The 21309-nt window shown below is 40.8% G+C and overlaps 2 protein-coding genes across 2 annotated transcripts in view; both read left to right on the top strand.

Moving 5' to 3' along the window:
* The window catches only part of WWC3 (WWC family member 3), a 140534-nt gene extending 139374 nt beyond the window's left edge, over positions 1-1160 (top strand). Inside the window, exon 23 of the mRNA XM_072137840.1 lies at positions 592-1160. Within this exon, the coding sequence (XP_071993941.1) occupies positions 592-658 (67 nt within the window). The 3' untranslated portion in view covers positions 659-1160. The remainder of the gene's footprint in view (positions 1-591) is intronic.
* A 6005-nt stretch (positions 1161-7165) lies between these two features.
* Positions 7166-21309, top strand: part of CLCN4 (chloride voltage-gated channel 4) — a 47895-nt gene continuing 33751 nt past the window's right edge. The window contains exons 1-4 of the mRNA XM_072137835.1: positions 7166-7303; positions 10684-10834; positions 12928-13079; positions 14448-14547. Coding sequence (XP_071993936.1) covers positions 12936-13079; positions 14448-14547 — 244 coding nt within the window. The 5' untranslated portion in view covers positions 7166-7303; positions 10684-10834; positions 12928-12935. The remainder of the gene's footprint in view (positions 7304-10683; positions 10835-12927; positions 13080-14447; positions 14548-21309) is intronic.

Raw genomic sequence — 21309 nt, 5'->3', positions numbered from 1 at the left:
GGCAGATTTATCTCCAAGATGGCTGCCAATGGAAACTTCCATGATCCTTTAGTTCCCAGTAACTCCTCCTCCCTTTTATTTCCTGCCTCCAGTGATGGTGTAACCGACTGTCCTTCTTTGTTACCATAGTAATGATGTGTAACTGCCATCACTGCACATTACGCTACTGAGATGGGTCTCACCACAACACTGGCCATACTGGATGCACTGCAACCAACCGACTACAGCCAAACATAGTGGTGATCACATGATCTGCCCAGGCAGGTGCAGGACATGTGATGTGGACATGTGACCAGCGACCATCTTCTGTACTATGTCTGCTCAGCGCGGAGGAAATCAACAGACTGATTAAAGGGCCAGTAGCATTTTAATTCTCTACAGAAAATTTCTGTTGACATACACTGTAATAATTACATATTAGCTTGTTTTTTAAGGACCCATTTGTGTATGAATTATGCCGAATCCTGGAATACCATTTTATGTGATGTATCTTAATCCTACCAAAATGAAAAATGTTATATATTTGGAATAATATGTATGGGAATAGGACAATTTTGTGGTTAATATAATATTCCTATTAATTGCCAACAGGGAGAAGATCGCATTCTTCACAAGACCAAGAATAAACATACCTCCTCTTCCGGCTGATGACGTATGATGTGTTATCCTGATCAAGAAGTATCGACGCTTCTGTTTGTATCTCCATGAAGTTATTAAACAAGTGAAGTTTAATATTATGTTTTCAAAGTTATTCATTATTTTGTATAAAAGAAAAAAGAAAAACAGACGCATATATTCATATATAAATATCTATAATTATATATTTTATAATATGACTGCAGCGAGGCTTGGTTTTTCCTTGCTGTAACACTGACATCCTTGAAGGCAACCTATTTTATAGATCAACTACTCTGTTTAGACAAATGTGTACAGTTTTGATGCTGTTTTATGTGACTTTAATAAAAGGCTGGAGATCAGAATTAAAGCAAGTTCAGGCAATTCACTGTATTGTAATTTATTTATAGGTTCTTATTTTCCTTGAGGGAAAATACCTTCTTTTAAGATGTTTAGGCTGATTTTATGCTTCCAAGTGTTTTGTCATACAGCTGAATTGATTGATTGAACTCGCTTTTTTTCTGTTACCTGAAATGAAAATACTATTTGCAAACTATCACTTTGAGTCGCTTTTTGTTTCTTTTTACTTCTTCCTACATAATGTATCTCTTGCTCTTTTACACCATCTCGTTTCTGTATTGAAATATTATCACTGCAAGGTTTTTAATACTGATTAAAGATGGCATTGCATTTTTCAGAAACCCTGTTTTTATTTATTACATGTATAAGACATGACATCACAGCCCGAATATTAATGAGGTCACCCACACAATATTTTTCAAAGATGCAAAGCGGTAAAAGGAATTTACAAAAACGCATTCCTCTCTTCTTCACCTTGATGCAGTTGTGTTACCCAATGAGAATGCATGCTTAACAAGATATATTTTTAAGGTGCAACTATTCTATAAATCTATATCTGAAACTCTATTCCAATGTTACCCGGGTCCCATTATAGTTTCTGCTTCCTATGCCATTTGACAATCAGAAAATGCTTCTCATTTAATAATTGACTGAGATAGGCAGGACTTGAAAGGTCGGCATACTGATCAGGCTGGTAAAGGGAAGGGGGCTAAATAATCAGCCATAATCAGCACCATAAGTACCGTATTTTTCGGCCTCAGAAATCAAAGGTGCGCCTTATAGGCCGGTGCGCCTTATATATGAACTTATACAGAAATGTACTACAGACAAGATGTACTGTACATTTACCAGTGTTTATTAGCTCCATCCCCAGAAATTTCCTGCACCTTCCCACAGAGAATACAGGGTCCCTAGCTCCTGAAGTGCCCTGGCACCACAACAAACATTGTGCCCATCCTGCCCTCCCCTCGCATGCAGAGACCGGAGCTGCCATAGTGCCGACCACGAGGCAATCATCATCATCAGTAAACAATCCCTCATACCTGACAGCCCTGTAACAGGGGAAAGAGAAGGAGCCACAGGGAACCCCACAGGAATAACACCCTGCCTGAGGAGGGAAGGAGAAGGGGCAGAGGGAGACCGCTTAACCCCTGCTGCATCACCCTGCATTAACCCCCAGCAGCCCATACCTATGAGATCGGAGCTCTCTGACACGCTGAAGACAAGTTTCCCGGGAAGTGTAGCTGGCTTGAACTGTGCATAGGTCTGCCACCTGCTGGTCATTTTTAGGTACTGCATTTGATCCTGTGCCTTATACTCCAGTGCGCCTTATATATGAACCTAGATGTCTTAGCAGGCATTTATTAGAGGTGCGCCTTATAGTCCGGTGCGCCTTATAGGCAGAAAAATACGGTATTAAAATATTCAGAAGCTTAGAGAAAAAAAAATGGATAACCTGTAATTATCTCAATCTGGGAATATAAGTTTAGTAAGTGGTTCTTAGTGATAGGCTGAGATTACCTTACATGTTATTATCAATCACCATCTCACTCTTGGGAACTTATATACAGATGGCCCCCGACTTAAGGACACCTGACTTACAGATGACCCCTAGTCACAGACAAACCTCTCGGACCACTGTGATCTCTGGTGAAGCTCTGTGGATGCTTTACTTTAGTCCCAGGCAGCAATGATCAGCTGTAAGGTGTCTGTAATGAAGTTTTATTGATAATAATTCTTTATTCTATATAGCGCACACAGATTACGCAGCGCTGCACAGAGCTTGCCAAATTGGTCCCTGTCCCCATGGGGCTCACAATCTATTCAACCTACCAATATGTTTTGGAGTGTGAGAGGAAAACGGAGGACCCGAAGGAAACCCACATAAACACAGAGAGAACATACAAACTCTTTGCAAATGATTGACCTTGATGGGACTTGAAACCAAGACCCCTTGTTCCCGTGACAGCAAACAATTTTGAAAATGTAATTGTCACAGGGACAAAAAAAATAGTCTGGAGTTACAATTATAAAATATATCTGTTCCGAGTTACATACAAATTCAACTTTGGTTCTTTAGGTTAATACTTATTTTGTACGTAACCTAGGAGACTGCTAATATCTGAATGATATGCCCATACTCACCTATCAGTATATTTGTGACTACAGATGTCTACTGTGTGGTGTATTATATAAAGGATCTATCCACTTAGCTGTGTGGTGTAATATATAAAGAATCGGTATACAGCTTTCATGTGTGGTGTAGTCTCTGTCCACTCTTTGTTTATAGTATACCGTATCTTTGAGCTCTCCTGGGTGGTGTAGTACATAGAGGATCTGTCAACTCTACTATGTGGTATAATGTGGGATATGTCAGCTCTCATGTGGGGTCTAGTATTGTGGATCAGTCTTGTATTCTGAGTGGTATTGTATATAATGGATTTATCAGCTTTCCTGTGTGGTGTAGTATATAGAGGATCTGTCAGTTCTCCTGTGTTGTGTAGCATAAAAGATCTCTCAGCTCTGCTGTGTGTGTGGTATACAGAAGATCTGTCAGCTATCATGTGTGGTGTAATAAAGAGGATTTGTCAGCTCTCCCATGTGGTGAAATATAGACAGGGCCGGCTCCAGGATTCAGTGGGCCCCTGGGTGACAGAGCCTTAGCGGGCCCCTTAGCAGTAAACTCATGTGGTGGCATTAAAAGCACAGAATTTAATGAATAAATAGACAGTTGCTCCAAGAATTAACTTCTTAGCGCTCTACAACGTACATGTACACATTGTAACAAATCCTATGTAAAAATGCCACATACTGCATTATAGTAGAATTGCACTATATGGTAGGAGTTATCAGGCAATCTAGGGTTAAATTATCCTAGAGGGTCTAAAAAAAATATTCACCCCTCTTTCCCTACAATTGATATACAACTAAATAAACAGTAAAAATCACAAAAACAGGCATCACTCAAAATGCCTAAACAAAATATAAAACCGATTATTCCTGACAGTGAACACCATAATGGAAGATAGCGCCCAATTATCCAAAACGCCACGTTTACACTATTTTTCAACACATAACATTTTTTATAAAAAGTGATCAAAAAGTCGCACAGTTTTCAAAATGGTAGCAATGAAAACCCCAGCTCATCTTGCAAAAAATCAGACCACACACAGCTCCTACACCATAGTATGAAAAAGTTTTCATTTTTGAAAATGTATTAAAATACAATAAAACCTATACATATGGTAAAAAATTAGCCCACAATAAAGTGACACACGTGCGTTTTTTCGCCAATTCCCCCAGATTTGGAATTTTTTCCAGCTTCCCAGTACATGGCATGCCCCCCCCCCCCTGCCGTCACCTGCTTCAGCACGCCGGCCCTCAATTACATCGGCGACACACGGAAGCCGATGTAATTGGGTTTTGTGATCGGGCCAGCATGTGCCGTGGGCCCCTCTGGGAGCTCTGGGGCCCCGGCACTTGCCCGGTAAGCCGGGTGCTGGTGCCGGCCATGAGTATAGAGGTTGTCAGCTCTCCTGTGTGGTGTAGTATAAAGAGGACCTGTCAGTTTTCCTGCATGTTGTAGAAACCCACGCAAACACGGAGAGAACATACAAACTCTTTGCAGATGTTGACCTGGGTGGAAGCAGAAGTGTCAGTTATTGTCAGTTATTCTGTGTTGTATAGTATATAGGGAACATGTCAGCTATCCTGTGTGGTGAAGTATATAGGATCCATTTCCTGCGTGGTGTAAGATATAGAGGATGTGACAAACTCTCCCGTGTGGTGTAGTATATAGAAGATACATCAGCTCTCCTGAGCTCTCCAACATCTTTCTCTTGCATTGCTGAACTCAGGATTAAAACCTGTGATACAGCAGGGTCACAGAATCACATTTTACTGCTTAAATTGTCATGTTGGCACTTTGCTAAATATAAGTGGGTTTTGGTTGTAGCTTGGGCACTCTGTCTCCAAAAGGTTCGCCATCACTGATATAGAGGATACATCAACTCTCCTGTGTGTGTAGTATATAGTGGGTCTGTCAGCTCTCCTGTGTGGTGTAGTATACAGAGGATCTGTCAGCTCTTCTGTCTGATGTATTATATAGAGGATCTGTCACCTCACCTGTGTGGTGTAGTATATAGAAGATTGCTCAGCTCTTCTGTGTTGTGCACGATATAGAGGATCTGTTAGCTCTCCTGCACAGTGTAGCATAAATAATGGGGCAGATTTACTTACCCAGTCTAGTTGCGATCCAGCGGCACGTTCTCCAGCGCTGATTTGGGTTCTGCGGGGGTTCACTAAGGTCGTGCGCCCCATGTCCACTAGGTGTCGCTGCTCCGCTGAAGTCCGCCGGAATTCACCTCCTCCAGCTCGGTGTATGTGAGTGATATTTTTGTGACACCAATTTTTTTTTTAAATTTCGCAGCTTTTCCGAATCCGCCGGCGGAAATCCGAGAAAGCCGGCGCCGATGCACCACAATCCGATCGCGCGCGCCAAAATCCCGGGGCAATTTGGCGCAAATCGGAAAAATGTCACATCAAGTTACCCAACATAAACAAACAGGGATGTCATGGAAGCTTACCTGAATAAACCCACCTGTGATGTTACAATTACAAAGTGACATGATCATTAATTTATCTCATAGAATGTAAGCTCTTGTGAGCAGGGCCCTCACTCCTACTGTGACTCTCTGTACTCTGTGATGTAGTATTCTATTTGTATATATTGCCTATGATTTGTAAAGAGCTAGGGAATATAATAGCACTATATAAATATAGATTATTATTATTATTTTCCACATTGTTTAGGCAAGGAAAAATCTGATGATCAACATTACTTTTTCCAGATTACATTTACTAGAATGCTAGTGTAATACACTGCTTTTCTGCAACAACATTAACATGGGAAATATGTTGGTGTGTGCTGAGCACAGTCAAGGGCTGCTAGAATCACAGAACAGCACTCAGATATTGCTCAGCATTCTCAATAAAGTTTGACATATTGAAATAAAGTTTGACTTATTGGGACACATTTACTAAGAATGGTTCAAACTGCACTAAGTGTGGCTTGCCTGTGCATAGTGCATGGTGCGCCAGATTCAGGATTTCCGTCCCCCGTTCTTCATGAATTTGGTGCTTGTGTAATCTGGTGCGCGGTGCAATTGAGCACCGAAACGCTTCCTAATTTGTGTTGCATAGTGGCTAGGGCAGCTGCGCCACAAAAGGGTCATGTGCGACACATATGTTGCGCAGACCCTTCTTAAACACCTGTTCAAGCAGTTTGCACTAGAAAGAACGTGCACGAGCCCTGAGTAAATGTGCCCCATTGTGAGACACATTGGGGTACATTTACTCACCTGTCCAACAGAGTTCACTGAAAGTGTATTGTCCGACGCTAATGCACTGTGCTGCGATTAACTTAAATTGTGTGCCTGATTTCCTGCATGTACTGCTTCCCCGCTCAGGTCCGCCGGAGTTCACCATCTTTTAAGTAGTGCATGTAAGTGCATTGGATTGCACCACTATTTGAAAGTTAAACCCCACGCTCAGTCCAAATCAGTCGGATCGTCCGATAGCCCGCCCCCCGATTTATGCCGCACGGAAGCCAGCGCAGCTGCGCCAAAAATCGATTGCGTGCAACACAGTCCCAGCGCAGACCCCTGTTAAATACCTGTAAAAGCCCTGAAATCCCCGAAAAAGAGTCCAAAAGTCCAACGAAAGTGCGCTCTGCGACCCTTAGTAAATGAACCCCATTATCAGTTTTGTATTATTGTAAAAATTGTGTACATTGTAATGATGAAAGATTTGCCTTTTGTTACGTTTGACTTTATGTACAATAATGTGACGTAGTGAAGACACAATCTAATACACATTTAAAAGATGTTCTACCTTCAGTTTTCTCTGCCATTTTATTAGAATTAATCAGTAGAGCGTGAATTCTGGTAACACTATTAGATATACAGAGTGACAATATTGAGCCGTTTTCTAATTCTGCTCAGGAATGAAGTAGTTCTTGGCCAAGGATCTTAAGCTACTAATCCACTTTAATATGCAAATCCTGGCTGGAATTTTACTTCAAGTAACAATCACACGAGCATATGTACATCAAGCGTCTGATATCCACACAGGGGAATAGGACATGGTCCCTTTAATTCATCCTTTGATGGATGGAGGCAGGTTCCTTTCTGAAAAAGGAGCTTTCGGTCACATGATCTCTGCTTCCTCTGCCTGACATCATTGCCTGAGCAGCATTAGTGTCTACAGTAAGGATGCTGTGCTCTCCTATGGGCCCTGACTGAGGGATGTTGCATTGCAGGCGATGCAGGTAAGTGCATGGAGACTGCATCTTGTCTGTAAAATCATTGTTGGGGAGGAATAGGCTGATAGCACTGCTGCACATCTGAATGTAACAGACACCACCACACACATACTGCCATATGGAGCTGGGAACACGAAGGCCTATTGTCGTAAATAAAAGCTCTTTGTACTGAATGCTCAGCTGCATACATAATACATGTAATCCGACTGCAGCAAATAAATGGACAGATACAAGTGTCCGACACATAGGAATAGTCTCTATAATCCCGGGATTAGTATCAGGCGTAATATGACAGCTCAGTGTTCACATAGCAGAATGCATATCAGTCTTGTGCCTAACGTATAAAAGTGGAATACACACACATATGTATATAAAGTACGACCCCTATTTACAGATGGACCTCTCTGCCCCCTGTGACCTCTGGTGAAGTTCTCTAGATGTTACTTTAGTCCCAGACTACAATAATCAGCTGTAAGGTGTCTGTAATGAAGCTTTGTTGATAATCCTTGGTCCCATTACAGCAAAAAATTTTAAAACTCCAAAAAAAAAAAATTGTCTGAAATTCCAATGATAAAATATACAGTTTCAAATTACATACAAATTCAACTTAAGAACAAACCTATGGAACCTATCTTGTATGTAACCTGGGGACTGCCTGTATGTACATATACACAATGGGTGTGGAAAGTATTCAGATCCCTTTACATTTTACACTCATTGTTTCATTGCAGCCAATGGGTAAGATCACAAAAGTTCTTTTTAATGCTCACTAATGTACACTCTGCACCCCGTCTTGACAGAAAAAGACCAGAAACGTAGATATTTTTGCTAATTTATTAAACAATAGAAACGGAAATATCACATGGGCATAAGTATTCAGACCCTTTGCTCAGTATTGAGTACAAGCACCTTTTGAGCTAGTACAGCCATGAGTCTTTTTGGGAAGATTTTCACACCTGAATTTCGGGATCCTCTGCCATTCCTTCTTGCAGATCCTCTCCAGTTCCCGCAGGTTGGATGGTGATCATTGGTGGACACCATTTTAAAGTCTCTCCAGAGATGCTCAATTAGAGTTAAGGTCAGGGCTCTGTCTGGGCCACTCAAGAATGGTCACAGAGTTGTTCTGAAACCACTGCTTTGTTATTTTATTTTTTATTGTCTTGTTGGAAGGTAAACTTTTGGCCCAATCTTAGGTCCAGAGCACTCTGGAAGAGGTTTTCATTCAGTATATCTCTGTACTAAGCTGCATATACCTTCAAATGCCACCAGTTGTCCTGTCCCTGCAGATGAAAAAAATTTCTCTACACATACCGCTTAGAATTAACACCAAAAAGTTAAATCTTTGTCTCATCAGACCAGAGAATCTTATTTCTTATAGTCTGGGAGTCAATCATGTGTTTTTGCAAAGTGTATGCGCCTTTCCTATGTCTTGCAGGAAAGGCTTTCTTCAGCACACTCTGCCATAAAGCCCCGACTGGTGGAGAGCTGCAGTGATAGTTGACTTTGTTGAACTTTCTCCCACCTGCCTACTGCATCTCTGGAGCTCAGCCACAGTGATATTTGGGTTCTTCCTTATCTCCCACACCAATGCTCTTCCACAATTACTTAGTTTGGCTGGACGGCCAGTTTGAGGAAGGAAGAGCTATGGTTGTCCCAAACTTCTTCCATTGAAGTATTATGGAAGCCACTGTGCCCTTAGGAACCTTGGGTGCTCCAGAAATTCTTTTGTAACCTTGGCCAGATCTGTGCCTTGCCAAAATTCTGTCTCTTAGCTCCTTGGGCAGTTCCTTAGACCTCATGATTTTCATGTGCTCTGACATGCACTGTGAGCTGTGAGGTAGGTGTGTGTCTTTCCTAATCAAGTCCAATCAGTTTAATTAAACACAGCTGAACTCCAATGAAGGAGTAGAACTATGACATTATAACTTGCCGTGAAGTCTTACCACTGGTAGAGCAGGGTAAAATTTCATACTCCGTTAATTTATTTTTTCATTCCAAGCTATATGGTGGATCTTAGTGGTTTTCCCAGCATGAAGATTTTTGAGGCATCGCTCAATTTTTAAAAAAGAATATGAGGGCTTTATTAAGAAAAAACACACTGAAGAGGCCACACAGTTGGTCATACTGATGTATAAGGACAGATGTGTACCTTACACAAACTTTGGGGGAATTATAAGAGGGGCATTATTTCCCTGATTTCCTAGTATAGAACCTTATTGCACCTATCCAAAAGCTTGTGCATTAGGAAGAAAGCAGTCATATTATAAATACATGTGGATAATTTATTATAAATATATTATTTAGTGACTGTTTCATGCACTGCTAACATGAGACAGTCACTAAATTATAATTATGTAATATATTATGAGCAAAATGCATTAATTGGATGCGGCTGGCCACATCTCAGCTGCACCATGGCTGCGTCATCATCACGACGTGTACTTCCACCCTTATCCTGCAATAGTAAGGAAACGGGAAAGGGCAACTCTACCACATAGGTAAAACTGCATTTATTGCTGCATTTTTCATTAAAGGTTTGTTCATTTTCAGAAAATAATTTTTATTCTTTATGTAATTTAAAGTTATACAATGTTCCAATGTATTTCTGTATAAATTCTTCACAGGTTTCTAGATCTCTGCTTGCTGTCATTCAATAAGAAGCTTCATTGTCTGCTTTCTGTGGATAGAAATCTGTCCATGGTCATGTAATGTCACACAGGTGCACGGCTCATTATAACACATAGCTCTGATTACTCTCTGTGATATAACACGCTGTGCACCTGTGTGACATCATATGACCGTGAACCGTTTTTTATCCACAATTAAGCATCCTGTTCAATTACAACAAGCAGAGAACTAGAAAACTGTGAGGAATTGATACAGAAAATATATAGGAAAATTCTATAACTTTTTATAACACAGAAAATATCGGTTATTTGCTGAAAGTGGGCAATGTCCTGTAACTGCCGATATGGAAATCCACAGTCAGGGGCGTAACTTGAGAGGATGCAGAGGGTGCGGTCGCAATGGGCCCAGGAGGTTTTGGGGGCCCATAAGGTGTCAACTTCCCATATGAGAAGACTAGTACTACACCATACATTATAGTCGGGGGGCCTGGCACAGACTTTGCACTGGGGCCCATCAGTTTCAAGTTAAGCCACTGTCCACAGTTGAAGTATTTAGCTTTTTTATGCTGTAGATTCCCCATTGCAGGTAATGAAAAAAACTGTGACAGAACAGGTCTAAGAATGCAACCAGTCTGTGCATTTTCATGCTTTTCAAAGGCATTGTTTGACAGTTTTATATCTGACACTTCATTTCAGCAGTATAGCCACATGTAAGCACGGTCTAACTGAGAATATGTTGCTGAATGTGTTTTTTCATAGCCTCTTCTGCCGTGATATGGAAACACTGGCTAGATCTATGCTGCAGCTCATCCGGACTGGCCTGTACATGGTGGTGTCACCTGCTTAGACCATAATTTTCCATCAACAATTAGCAAGAAGAAAACATCCCGTCAGGAATCCAAAAACTAAGGTAAAACCTCAGGAAATTAAACCCTGGGTCAGCATGATTACCTATAAGAAGGAGATATAGTATATTGATGTTGCTCTAGGACAATAGAAAAGCATCGGGCAGTGAATTTATACAGTTTATGTAACGCTGACATAACTTTTAATATTTCTTAAAGTTAAAGGAAATCTATTATCAAAATCAACCATGATAAACCATGGACACTTACTCATAGATCTTCTTATATTTGTCCCCCTTTCTCCTAAAATGCACTAAAATTATGCTAATGAGTCTGAAGGGCTGTGGGGTGTTACCAATGCCCCTTTGTGAAGATTCACAGTCTTTACAGTGTGAAGGAGCACTTCCCCCTTCCACTTTGTACTGCTGCTAAACCGTTCTCTGCTGCACCAGGCAGAGGGAGCAGAAGGGGAAGATGATGACAATGTAACAGCCTATGAAGCCAGAACAAATACAATATAGAGCAACCAGGATTATTAGTGGAATGGGGGGGATTAGAATACACTGACAGATTACAAAATTTGGGATTATTCAGTTTAGAAAAAAGACGACTGAGGGAAGACCTCATTACAATGTACAAATACCTGAACGGACAGTACAAGGATCTCTCCAAAGATCCTTTTATACCTAGGCCTGTGACCAGGACATGGGGGCATCCTCTACGCCCAGAGGAGAGGCGATTTTACCATCACCATAGACAAAGGTTCTTTACTGTAAGAGCAGTGAGACTGTGGAACTCTCTGCCGCAGGAGGTTGTTATGGCGGACTCTATGTACATGTTCAAGAGAGGCCTGGATGACTTTCTGGAGAGAAAAAATATCACAGGTTATGGGGAAAAAACATTTATTTAATTCTTAAAGGTTGGACTTGATGGACTTTTTCCAGCCTTATATACTATGATACTATGATATAAGAAGATTTCCACAGTCACAGTGACTAGGTCTATGGGTAAGCCTCCCAGGTTTATTTGATGGGTTTTGATGGTAGTTTTCCTTTAAGTAAATTTCCCTTTAGCTGCTGAATCTGTTTTTCTGTTTGCTATTCCTAAAATCAATCCAGTCAGTCAGTTGTCTTCAAATATCTCAAAATTGTTATGATTTGTGTCAAATTTGTGAAGTACAGTTTCTGACAGACTGACAAATAAAGGCACAGATCCACTCGAGTGCACCATTCCAACTAGTTGTGACTTTTTTGCAACTTTAGTCAAAAAGTCACCGCAAAGCAGGGACCCTCACTCACTCACTCTAATAGAGTCCATTATCACTAATATTCATCTCATCATACACCTTTAATATATCCCCCCCTTTCGGCAGATCGCAATCTTTGATTTGGTTTCTTTTGTTGATCTACCTGCACATGAACGCATGGTTATGACCTATGGTCTGTTGTATGTCATCGGCGTGTGAGGTCCAATGAGAGGACTGCCCAAGCCACAAACTTGGGCACGAACAGAACCTGCTCTATAATGTGTGGCCTAGGCAATTGGCCCAATTGGGGCAGTGTAAATTACAGCCATGTGTATGAACCCATAGAAATACATGGGGCCATGAATTAGCCATGAATGGAATGGCTAGCACACAGACAAAATGCATGTTCATGTGCAGGGAGCCTTGCACTGGAGCAGCGCATGGACCGCTCATCATTATTTGTGCTCCTTATATGGTCATTCGTTTTTAACAGAATAAATCAAGGTTATTTTCTTCTATTAAGATTAAGAAAGCACTGCCCAATAGAAAATAGATTGAAACACACTGTCAGAGGAACTGCTTTCAGCCCCGCCTACTTGACCAGACACCTGCGGATGCTATTTGCAATCTGCATACAGATTTCCCATGTTTTCTACAATGGTTTCCTTTATAGAACGTTATAATGTATTTCATGTGCTTGGCTTCTTTATCTTCCAATAATTATATCCAAGTTTTCTTTCTCAGGGTGAACAAGATGTTTTATCTACAGCTGGAATGTTTGCCACTAATTATACATCAAAGGCTGAATATAAAGTGTATATATAGCAATAGTAATACACACTGAAAAGTACAGTCAGGAAGAGCCATGTTTATATGGGGATATTTAATAATGTAAATCTTGTTTTATTATAGAAGCCAACATGGTTAATACAGGAGAGATAAATGGTTCCAGTAACTTCATGGATTTCCTTGATGAACCTATTCCAGATGTTGGGACTTATGAGGATTTCCACACCATTGACTGGTTAAGGGAAAAATCTCGGGATACAGACCGCCATAGAAAAGTAAGCACACATTTATGGCGAATTAACAGCCTGCATTAAACAAGTGTGATGAATTACCGTACCTGCATGTTTAAAAAAGGAACCATAATTACTTAAAAAAATCTAAATGACATAAAATCCACTTTATGTTACCCTTCCTGACATCAGAGGGAGGATGCCCCTTACTAGTCAGCACGTCATGTCATGTGACAAGTGTGATGTCATCTAAGGTCCTTTACACAGTGACATTAAAGGGGTTGTCCACTTTCAGCAAATAATTTGATATTGTTTGTACAAGGAAAAGTTATACAATTTCTCACAGTTTTGTAGATCTCTGCTTGCTGTCCTTCTATAGAAAGCTTCTATCTTTTAATTTCAGCCGATAGAATCTGTCCATGGTCATGTGATGGACATGCAGCTGCACGAGGACCTTTCTCTCAAACAAGGCACCGTGTACAACATTTGAAACAACTTTTTCTACCCCTAATAAGTAAATAGAGCTGTATATGTCTGTAGTTGAATACTGGCAGATGGTCCCTAAGTACTACTTCCATATAGCAGCATGTCCTAGCAGTGATACCTGTCAAAAGGGAGGCAGGACAATGCAAGTCAAATTTAATATGCAGGACTCCATTAATATCATTGTACTCACATCAGGTGAGTTTCATATAAGTTTACAAACAGATTTTTTTAAGATTGCCACCATGGAAATGAACCATTTAGAGATAAGGGCAATGTTTTTTAATCATGTAGTTTTTTAATGAAAATTTATTTTGGGAGGGCTAATTTAAATGGCATGTTCCCTTTAATCACATAAAAGTTCCAGGGTCCAAATCTTTTGAATCAGTTATATGAAACTACCAACCACAGCAAGAATGTAGGAAAATGATAAGGGTCACAGTGTTTCATTCCACTAATGTACACATGCACAATCTGAGAATACCAGGAGTAATGGTAGGCGCTGTTAATCCCATGTTGTGCCCAATCATAGAGTGATTATATACAACGTTTTGTTGCTCCTACCACCTCTGTTCACTTCTAAATCAAGTCTCCTGTTTATAATGGCTACCGATCTGTAGAGTACCACATTACGTGTCCAACCCTATTGTAATGAATTCAACAGGGATTCCTATTCTTCCTTCAGAAATGACAGACTTTTATTTTGTAGTGTGAACTAAACGTAACCAACCACTGGGAAATAGTGGCAGCTTGTGGTCAATAATGAAAGCCACGTGGATGTGACTCTTTGAACTCAGACATGGAGCAGTGAGATCTGCATTACAATTGCATTGGGAATAAATGTATTCAGTCTTATTATGGTTTGTGGCGCAGTTTCTTATTATTACAAGTGAAAGACATTTATATAACATGTTTCCACATTGTTGCCAGATTACCAGTAAAAGCAAGGAATCTGTATGGGAATTCATCAAAGGACTCCTAGATGCATGGTCTGGATGGATTGTCATGCTTCTTATTGGACTACTGGCAGGTATGGTTCTTCTCACTGTATATGTATGAATAAGGTCATTGCTGATCTTACTGTATCTGAAACCTGGACACACGGTTCATTGCACTTGTTCTTCAATGTACAACATTATCCTTTCTATAGGCAAGCTATATAAATACTTAAAAAAATGTTTTTAGTATGGGTACTATATTGAGGGCACTGACGTACCATGCAGTCTAAGGTCTAGTGTTTGGAGGTGGATAACTAATGTTGAATGTGTTAACATGCTCCTTAAAGAGAACCCGTCATGCAAAATAACCCCCCTAAACTAAATATATTTTCATAAACTGCCATTAGAAAGCATTGCCTCTATCCCTTTATTGTCCCTCTACATGCCTGTAAACTTAAGCAATGAGGTCCTAAAGCTGTATGCAAATGAGCTGTGAAATGAGTCATTAGCATATTTAACATACAAAAAAAAAAAACTAATGGTGGGGGGGTATATAAAAAAACTAATGGTGGGGGGGACATATAAAATAACTAATGGTGGGGGGCATATAAAATAACTAATGTTGGAGGGGCAGCATAGGAAATAATTAATGGTCGGGGCAACATAGGAAATAATTAAAGGAAACCTACCACTTGAAGTGGCAGATATAAGAGGGAACTACCGAGCACCAGCTCAGGGTGAGCTGGTGCCAGAGCTAATTTTTGTATGGTGCGCCGAGCGCGTACTTCCCTGCGCCGAAGCAGCTTCGGCCATAAAGTTAAAAAAGTGTTTTAAACCGCGATACTGCGGTTTAAAACACTAACAAAAATAAGCTCCGGCACCAGCTCACCCTGAGCTGGTGCTCGGTAGTTCCCTCTTATACCTGCCACTTCAAGTGGTAGGTTTCCTTTAATGGTGGGGGGCAGCATAGAAAATAATTAATTATGAAGGACAGTCCAGTAATTAATAGGGTAGCATATTCAATAATTAATGTAGAGGGGTCCCAGTATATTTAATAATTAATTGACCCAATTAATTTATTCATTGGGCCAATATATAAAATAGTTCACAAGGGGGTGCAGTATATTAAATAATTAATTGAGGGGGGGGCAGTGTATTACAGATGTGGTCACATGTACTGCTATTTATCCAGCCCTCCAACGGTCTGAGAGGGACAATGAACGGCCCCCTATGTAAAAAGTTTGGGGACCCCTGTTATAGCAGAACATGTCAGGTACTTGTGTAGCTGATGTCTGTGTCTCTGTGTATTAGGAGGATGCAGCATGTCAGCAGATGCAGCACACACACTAGCAATGCTTTACTATACATTATACACAGACATGAGCAGGGGGAGGAGAGGGGAGGGGTTTCAGTATGTTAAGTGACACTTTAAGGAAACATACACTTTTGTAAATCGATATTTATCTATAAGAAGAGGGTTATAGACCAAGAGGAGCTGAGTAAATTGTACACATTTTAAAGGGAACCTGTCATCAGGAGCCCTTGTTCTGGTTCCCATAGAAAATAGTGTGCACAATAAAAGGTTTTTATAATAAAAAACTGGCCTTTTCCAATTAAAAGAAAAGTTAGATGAAAGTTTACCATTGTCCCCTGTCCCCTGGGAGTGGCCAATGAGGTGTGGTTCCCCCCACCCTCAGGAATTCTGTCGGGTTTCCCGAATATTGCCCCGTATTTTTGGTGCACGCGACCGGATTGTGGCGCGTCGGCTTGCTTGCGACACAAATCAGGGGGCATGCCGTCGGACAACCCATCTGATTTGGACAAACTGCAGAGTTTAAAAACGAAATTGTGTCGCAAGATCAAGCATTCACATGCACCGGGATGAAGAAGGTGAACTCCGGCAGACCTCAGCGGGGGAAGCAACACATGCAGGAAATTGAAACCACGATTTTAGTGGATCGCGGCAGACCTGAATCCTCGTCGGACAACGCACAGCGGGGATCGCAACGGGATGGGTAAGTAAATGTGCCCCATTATTCCATGTTTGGTCTGACCAGTGATTTGTATAAGGGCAAAACTATGTATTAAAAAGAAGTGGGCCCAATACTGACCCATGTGGCACTCCACTGGTAACGTCAACCCAATCTGAGAATGTGCCATTAACCCCTTAAGGACGCAGGTTTTTTTTTTCTCATTTCTCGCTCTCCACCTTTAAAAATCCATATCTTTTTCATTTTTCCGTGTACAGACCTGTGTGAGGGCTTATTTTGTGCTTAACAAATGTTACTTTCCTGTGATGTTATTTATTATAACATGCCATGTACTGGGAAGCAGGAAAAATGTGCCCAAAGTGTATTGTAATAAATCCTATGTAAAAATGTTCAAGTGTTCAAGTACCCTAGAGTGTCTAAAAAAATAGTAGAATTTTTTTCAAAAAAGTTGAAATTTAAAAAAAATTTAAATTTACTGTACTTTAGTCCAAGGTTACAATTAAAAGTTCTTAAAGGTGTCTGCAATTAAGTTATATTGTTAATCCTGGTTCTTATGACAACCCAACATTTTTAAAATCCAATTGTCACAGAGACTAAAAAAAATTTTGTCTGGAGTTACAATTCTAAAATATACAGTTCCCACTTACATACAAATTAAACTTCAGAACAAACCTGCAGACCCTATATTGTACGCAACCCAGGGACTGCCTGTAAACAGTAAAAATCACAAACATGTTAGGTATTGCTGCATCCCAAAATGCCCGATCCATCAAAATATAAAAACAGTTATTGCGCAATGAGTTTACTAACACCTGCCCTAGCAGAAACAGATTGGTTATGTGGCAATTCTGTAAATTCTCTTCTCTTGACTGTATGTACTGCATAATTATTCGTGAATAAAAGTTTAAAATTTAAAAAAAAAAAAAAGGTATTGCCGGTGGTGAACTCCATAATTGAAAATAGCCCCAAATGTCCAAAAAGCGACTTTTACACCATTTTACATAACATAAAAAATGTATTAAAAAGTAAGTGACGCAAATGCGGTTTTTCACCAATTTCAGCACATTTAAAAAATGTTTCCAGCTTCCCAGTATGGGATGGAATTATAAATAACGTCACAGAGAAGTTACATCTGTTATGCGGAAAATAAGCCCTCACACAGATCTGGACACGGAAAAATGAAAAATGTATAAAAATAAAGTGAAAAAAACGCTGTGACACGAGATTAAAAAATCTTCAAATATTAAAAATGTAATACTTATTGAGTTTAGAGATGAGTTTGGCATTTGTCGCTGCTATGGAAAGAGCCATAACCCTCAGCAATCATTATCCTCTATCAATAAGTACAGTAGGTCTTATTGATAGAATAAAAAAGGTGACAGTGTAAAGGAATTGTCCACAGGTACACAAGAATAGATTTGGACTTGGACCCAGGAGACTGAAGGTATAATTCTTACCTCCTACATTACTTGTATTTGTTCTTAAACATTCCAGCTTGCACACTGCTACATCAACAAATTTATATTGTATATGTTGTACTTCTCATAGCCCTTTAATCTACTGAAGCAAGATTGCCATTTTGACCACTAACCAGCATCACCACAAGATGTCAGTATTGTTCCTGCTATTATCTCCCACGCATTTCATGTTACCTGCTAACAATGAGCATATTCTCAGACTGTTTCCCTTTAAAAAAAATATGTATAATGATGTAGATGTATTAAGATCTGCATTTTATGCTCCAGTTTTAATAACAGGAGTGCTGGAGTGAGATGTGGGGACATTACGAAGGCATATTACATATTACAGAATCTTCAGAACAGATCATCAATATCAGATTGGTAGGAGAGGTGATCTTCAGGTTCAGCCACCATTCAGTGTATGGAAATGTCTGCTTCCATCTAAATTCTAGTGTACCTCTGTCATTCCTCAAAGAAATGTAATAAATTGACAACTGGGTGTTACTGATTAGAAATATCGCTATAGTCTACCCCAGACCAATAGGAGCTATGAGTGTAGACTATGTCTGGACACAATCCTTTGGCAAATGCAGTTTTGATACTTAACTATCAATTTATTCAAACATTTCTAGGAGGAATAACAGAGAAATGCATTTCAAAGAAAAGATGATGTAGTTATATATTTTAGGCTGTGCTACTGACCTTTACCGAGCCACAACATTGGGGCAGATTTACTTACCCGGTCCTGTCGCAATCCAGCGGCGCGTGCTCCGTTCTCCTATCTTGGGTGCAGGTAAGCGCGTGTCAAGCGACACATCTTTTTAAAAAATTCTGTGTTTTTTCCGAAACCGCCGGGTTTCTATCGCGTGCATGCCGGCGCCGATGTGCCGCAATCCGATTGCGTGCGCCAAAAACCCGGGGCAATTCGGCGTAAATCAGTCATTTTCAGGAAACCCGATGAAAAATAGCGATTCAAGCCCTTAGTAAATGTGTACAACAGTTTTCTTTGCTTTCATTTGCACTGCAGCTGGAGATCAATAGATAAACTAAGGGTGCGAGCCCAAGCAAGCACAGGGCCGGAGGGTAGGAGAGGTGAGCCATAGGCAGGCAATTGGCCACGCGCAAGTTTGAGACACTGCGGCACATTTACTTACCCAGCCACTGGATTGTCCGACGATTGCTGTACTATTCACTAAAATCATGCATCCGTTATGCTGCATTAGTCGCCTCCCCGCTCAGATCTGACAGAGTTCACCATCTTTTTAGTGGTGCTAAAGTGCTAGGGCTGAGTGCATTAGCGTGCAACACAATTTAAAAGTTAAATCCCGTGCTCAGTCCGAATCAGACGGATTGTCCAACGGCACGCCCCCTAAATTGTGTCGCATGGAACCTAGTGCAGCTGCATCAAAAAAGGATTGTGTGCCCCAAAATCACAGCGTGCACACTTGCCCAGAAAGCCCCGAAAAAGGTGCATAGTCCGACAAAAATGAGCAGCTCGACCCTTAGTAAATGAACCCCATTGTTTGCTAACCATACCGTGATCGGGAGACATAGCCTTATATTGTGACCGTGATCAGGCCGCAATTGGTGCACCCAGATCTGAATGAACCCTTGATCAGTAGCACTACAACTTGGGGTGTCAGACATCCGGGTACACGCTGGCAATTCCAAATGTAGGTATGATACACTATATGTGGTTTTTGTACATTTATTAATTAAACCCATATTGGATCACGATATTAGAATCTAAAGTGGATATGCTTGGGAAACTGGAGTGTTTTTGGAAGAGAAACCTGGGAACATCTGACTTGTTAACGGTGTGGGATGCCTTTAAATTACATATAAAAGGGACATATTCTAAACACATTAAGCAAGCTACCTATTTGGTAGAGAAGAGCAAAAACTGAAGGAGGAAATGCGGAATGCAGAGCAGGTATTACTGGAATCCCCATCGGAGGATGCAAGGGGGAAAGCAATTGATTGTAGGGATGCCCTCAGTAACTTCCTAAGACAGAAAGCGCAGCATAAGGTTTTTTTCAGGGACCAAAAACTATTTTTAGAACAGGGAAAATGTGGTAAAACCTTTGCAAGGATGATACAGAACAATGGGAAGAATAGTGTAATCGCGGCACTTAGGGACAAGGATGGGAAGGTGAATAGGGATGCAATGGGAATTCTAAAGATTCTTAGTGCATTCTATGAAGAACTAAACCAGGCTAAAACACCAGTAATAGAAGGGGGAATTAAGAAGTACTTAAGTCATATACAGGGTCCCAAGATTACTCAGGAGGATAGGGCAAAACTGGATGCTCCGATTACGTTAGAAGAAATAAAGGCGGCTCTGTTCTCCTCAGGGAAAGATACCTCCCCAGGCTCAGATGGTATTCCATTTGCTTTTTATAGGAAATATCATGGTACCGTACTCCCTAAGCTGGAGATGGTCTTCAGAGAAATATTAGAAAGAGAAATGGTTTCGGGCTCGATGGCGGAAGCAGGTATTGTATTGATCCCAAAACAGGGAAAGGATCCCCTGGATGCAGCCTCTTATCGCCCAATTTCATTGCTTAATACGGATGTAAAAATCTTGGCAAAGGTGTTGGCGAGGAGACTGCAACGAGTGATTAAAGATATTATACACCAAGATCAAAACGGGTTTATCCCTGGCAGATGTACGAGAGACTGCATCCAGAGGATGTACGCGGTCATTGAGATGGGGGGGGGGACTCCGCTCCATCCTGTCATTGGACGCGGTTAAGGCCTTTGACAGGGTGGAGTGGGGTTTCCTCTGGGAAACCCTTGAATGGTTTGGAGTGGGACCAATGTTTATCAAATATATAAGATGCATGTATAGTGCTCCAGTAGCTAGGGTAAGAACAGCAGGGAGAGAATCGGAGACTTTCCCTCTATCATGCGGGACCAGGCAGGGGTGCCCCCTTTCCCCACTCCTCTTTGCCATTTACATTGAACCATTGGCGATTCAGATTAGAAGTGAGGAGGGTATACAAGCGGGTGGATGTGGGGACCCCAAAGATAAAATCTGTTTATACGCCGACGACCTGGTTTTGTATGTGAGCAACTCTTCATCCTCGATTCCCAAAGCGATCCAGGTAATTGAGGAATTCGGTAGTCTTTCGGGGCTCGATATTAATTGGGGTAAATCCGTTTTGTTACCTTTGGATCAGGAAACCAAGGAATGGGCTAGAGGGAACTGTGGAATTTCATGTAAAGAAAAATTCCGATATTTGGGGATTGAAGTCTCCGGGAACATCCAGGAATTTGATAAACTGAACCTACAACCATTGATTGGATTGGTAAGGGGAAAAATTAATTGTTGGAGCAAACTACCACTATCCCAGGCCGATAGAATTGGGATAATAAAAACGATCCTGCTTCCCCAGGTGCT

The sequence above is a fragment of the Engystomops pustulosus genome, chromosome 2, assembly GCF_040894005.1.
Source record: "Engystomops pustulosus chromosome 2, aEngPut4.maternal, whole genome shotgun sequence".
NCBI classification, from domain to species: domain Eukaryota; kingdom Metazoa; phylum Chordata; class Amphibia; order Anura; family Leptodactylidae; genus Engystomops; species Engystomops pustulosus.
The sequence above is the reverse complement of the archived record's forward strand: the minus strand, read 5'-3'. Positions and strand labels throughout refer to the sequence as shown.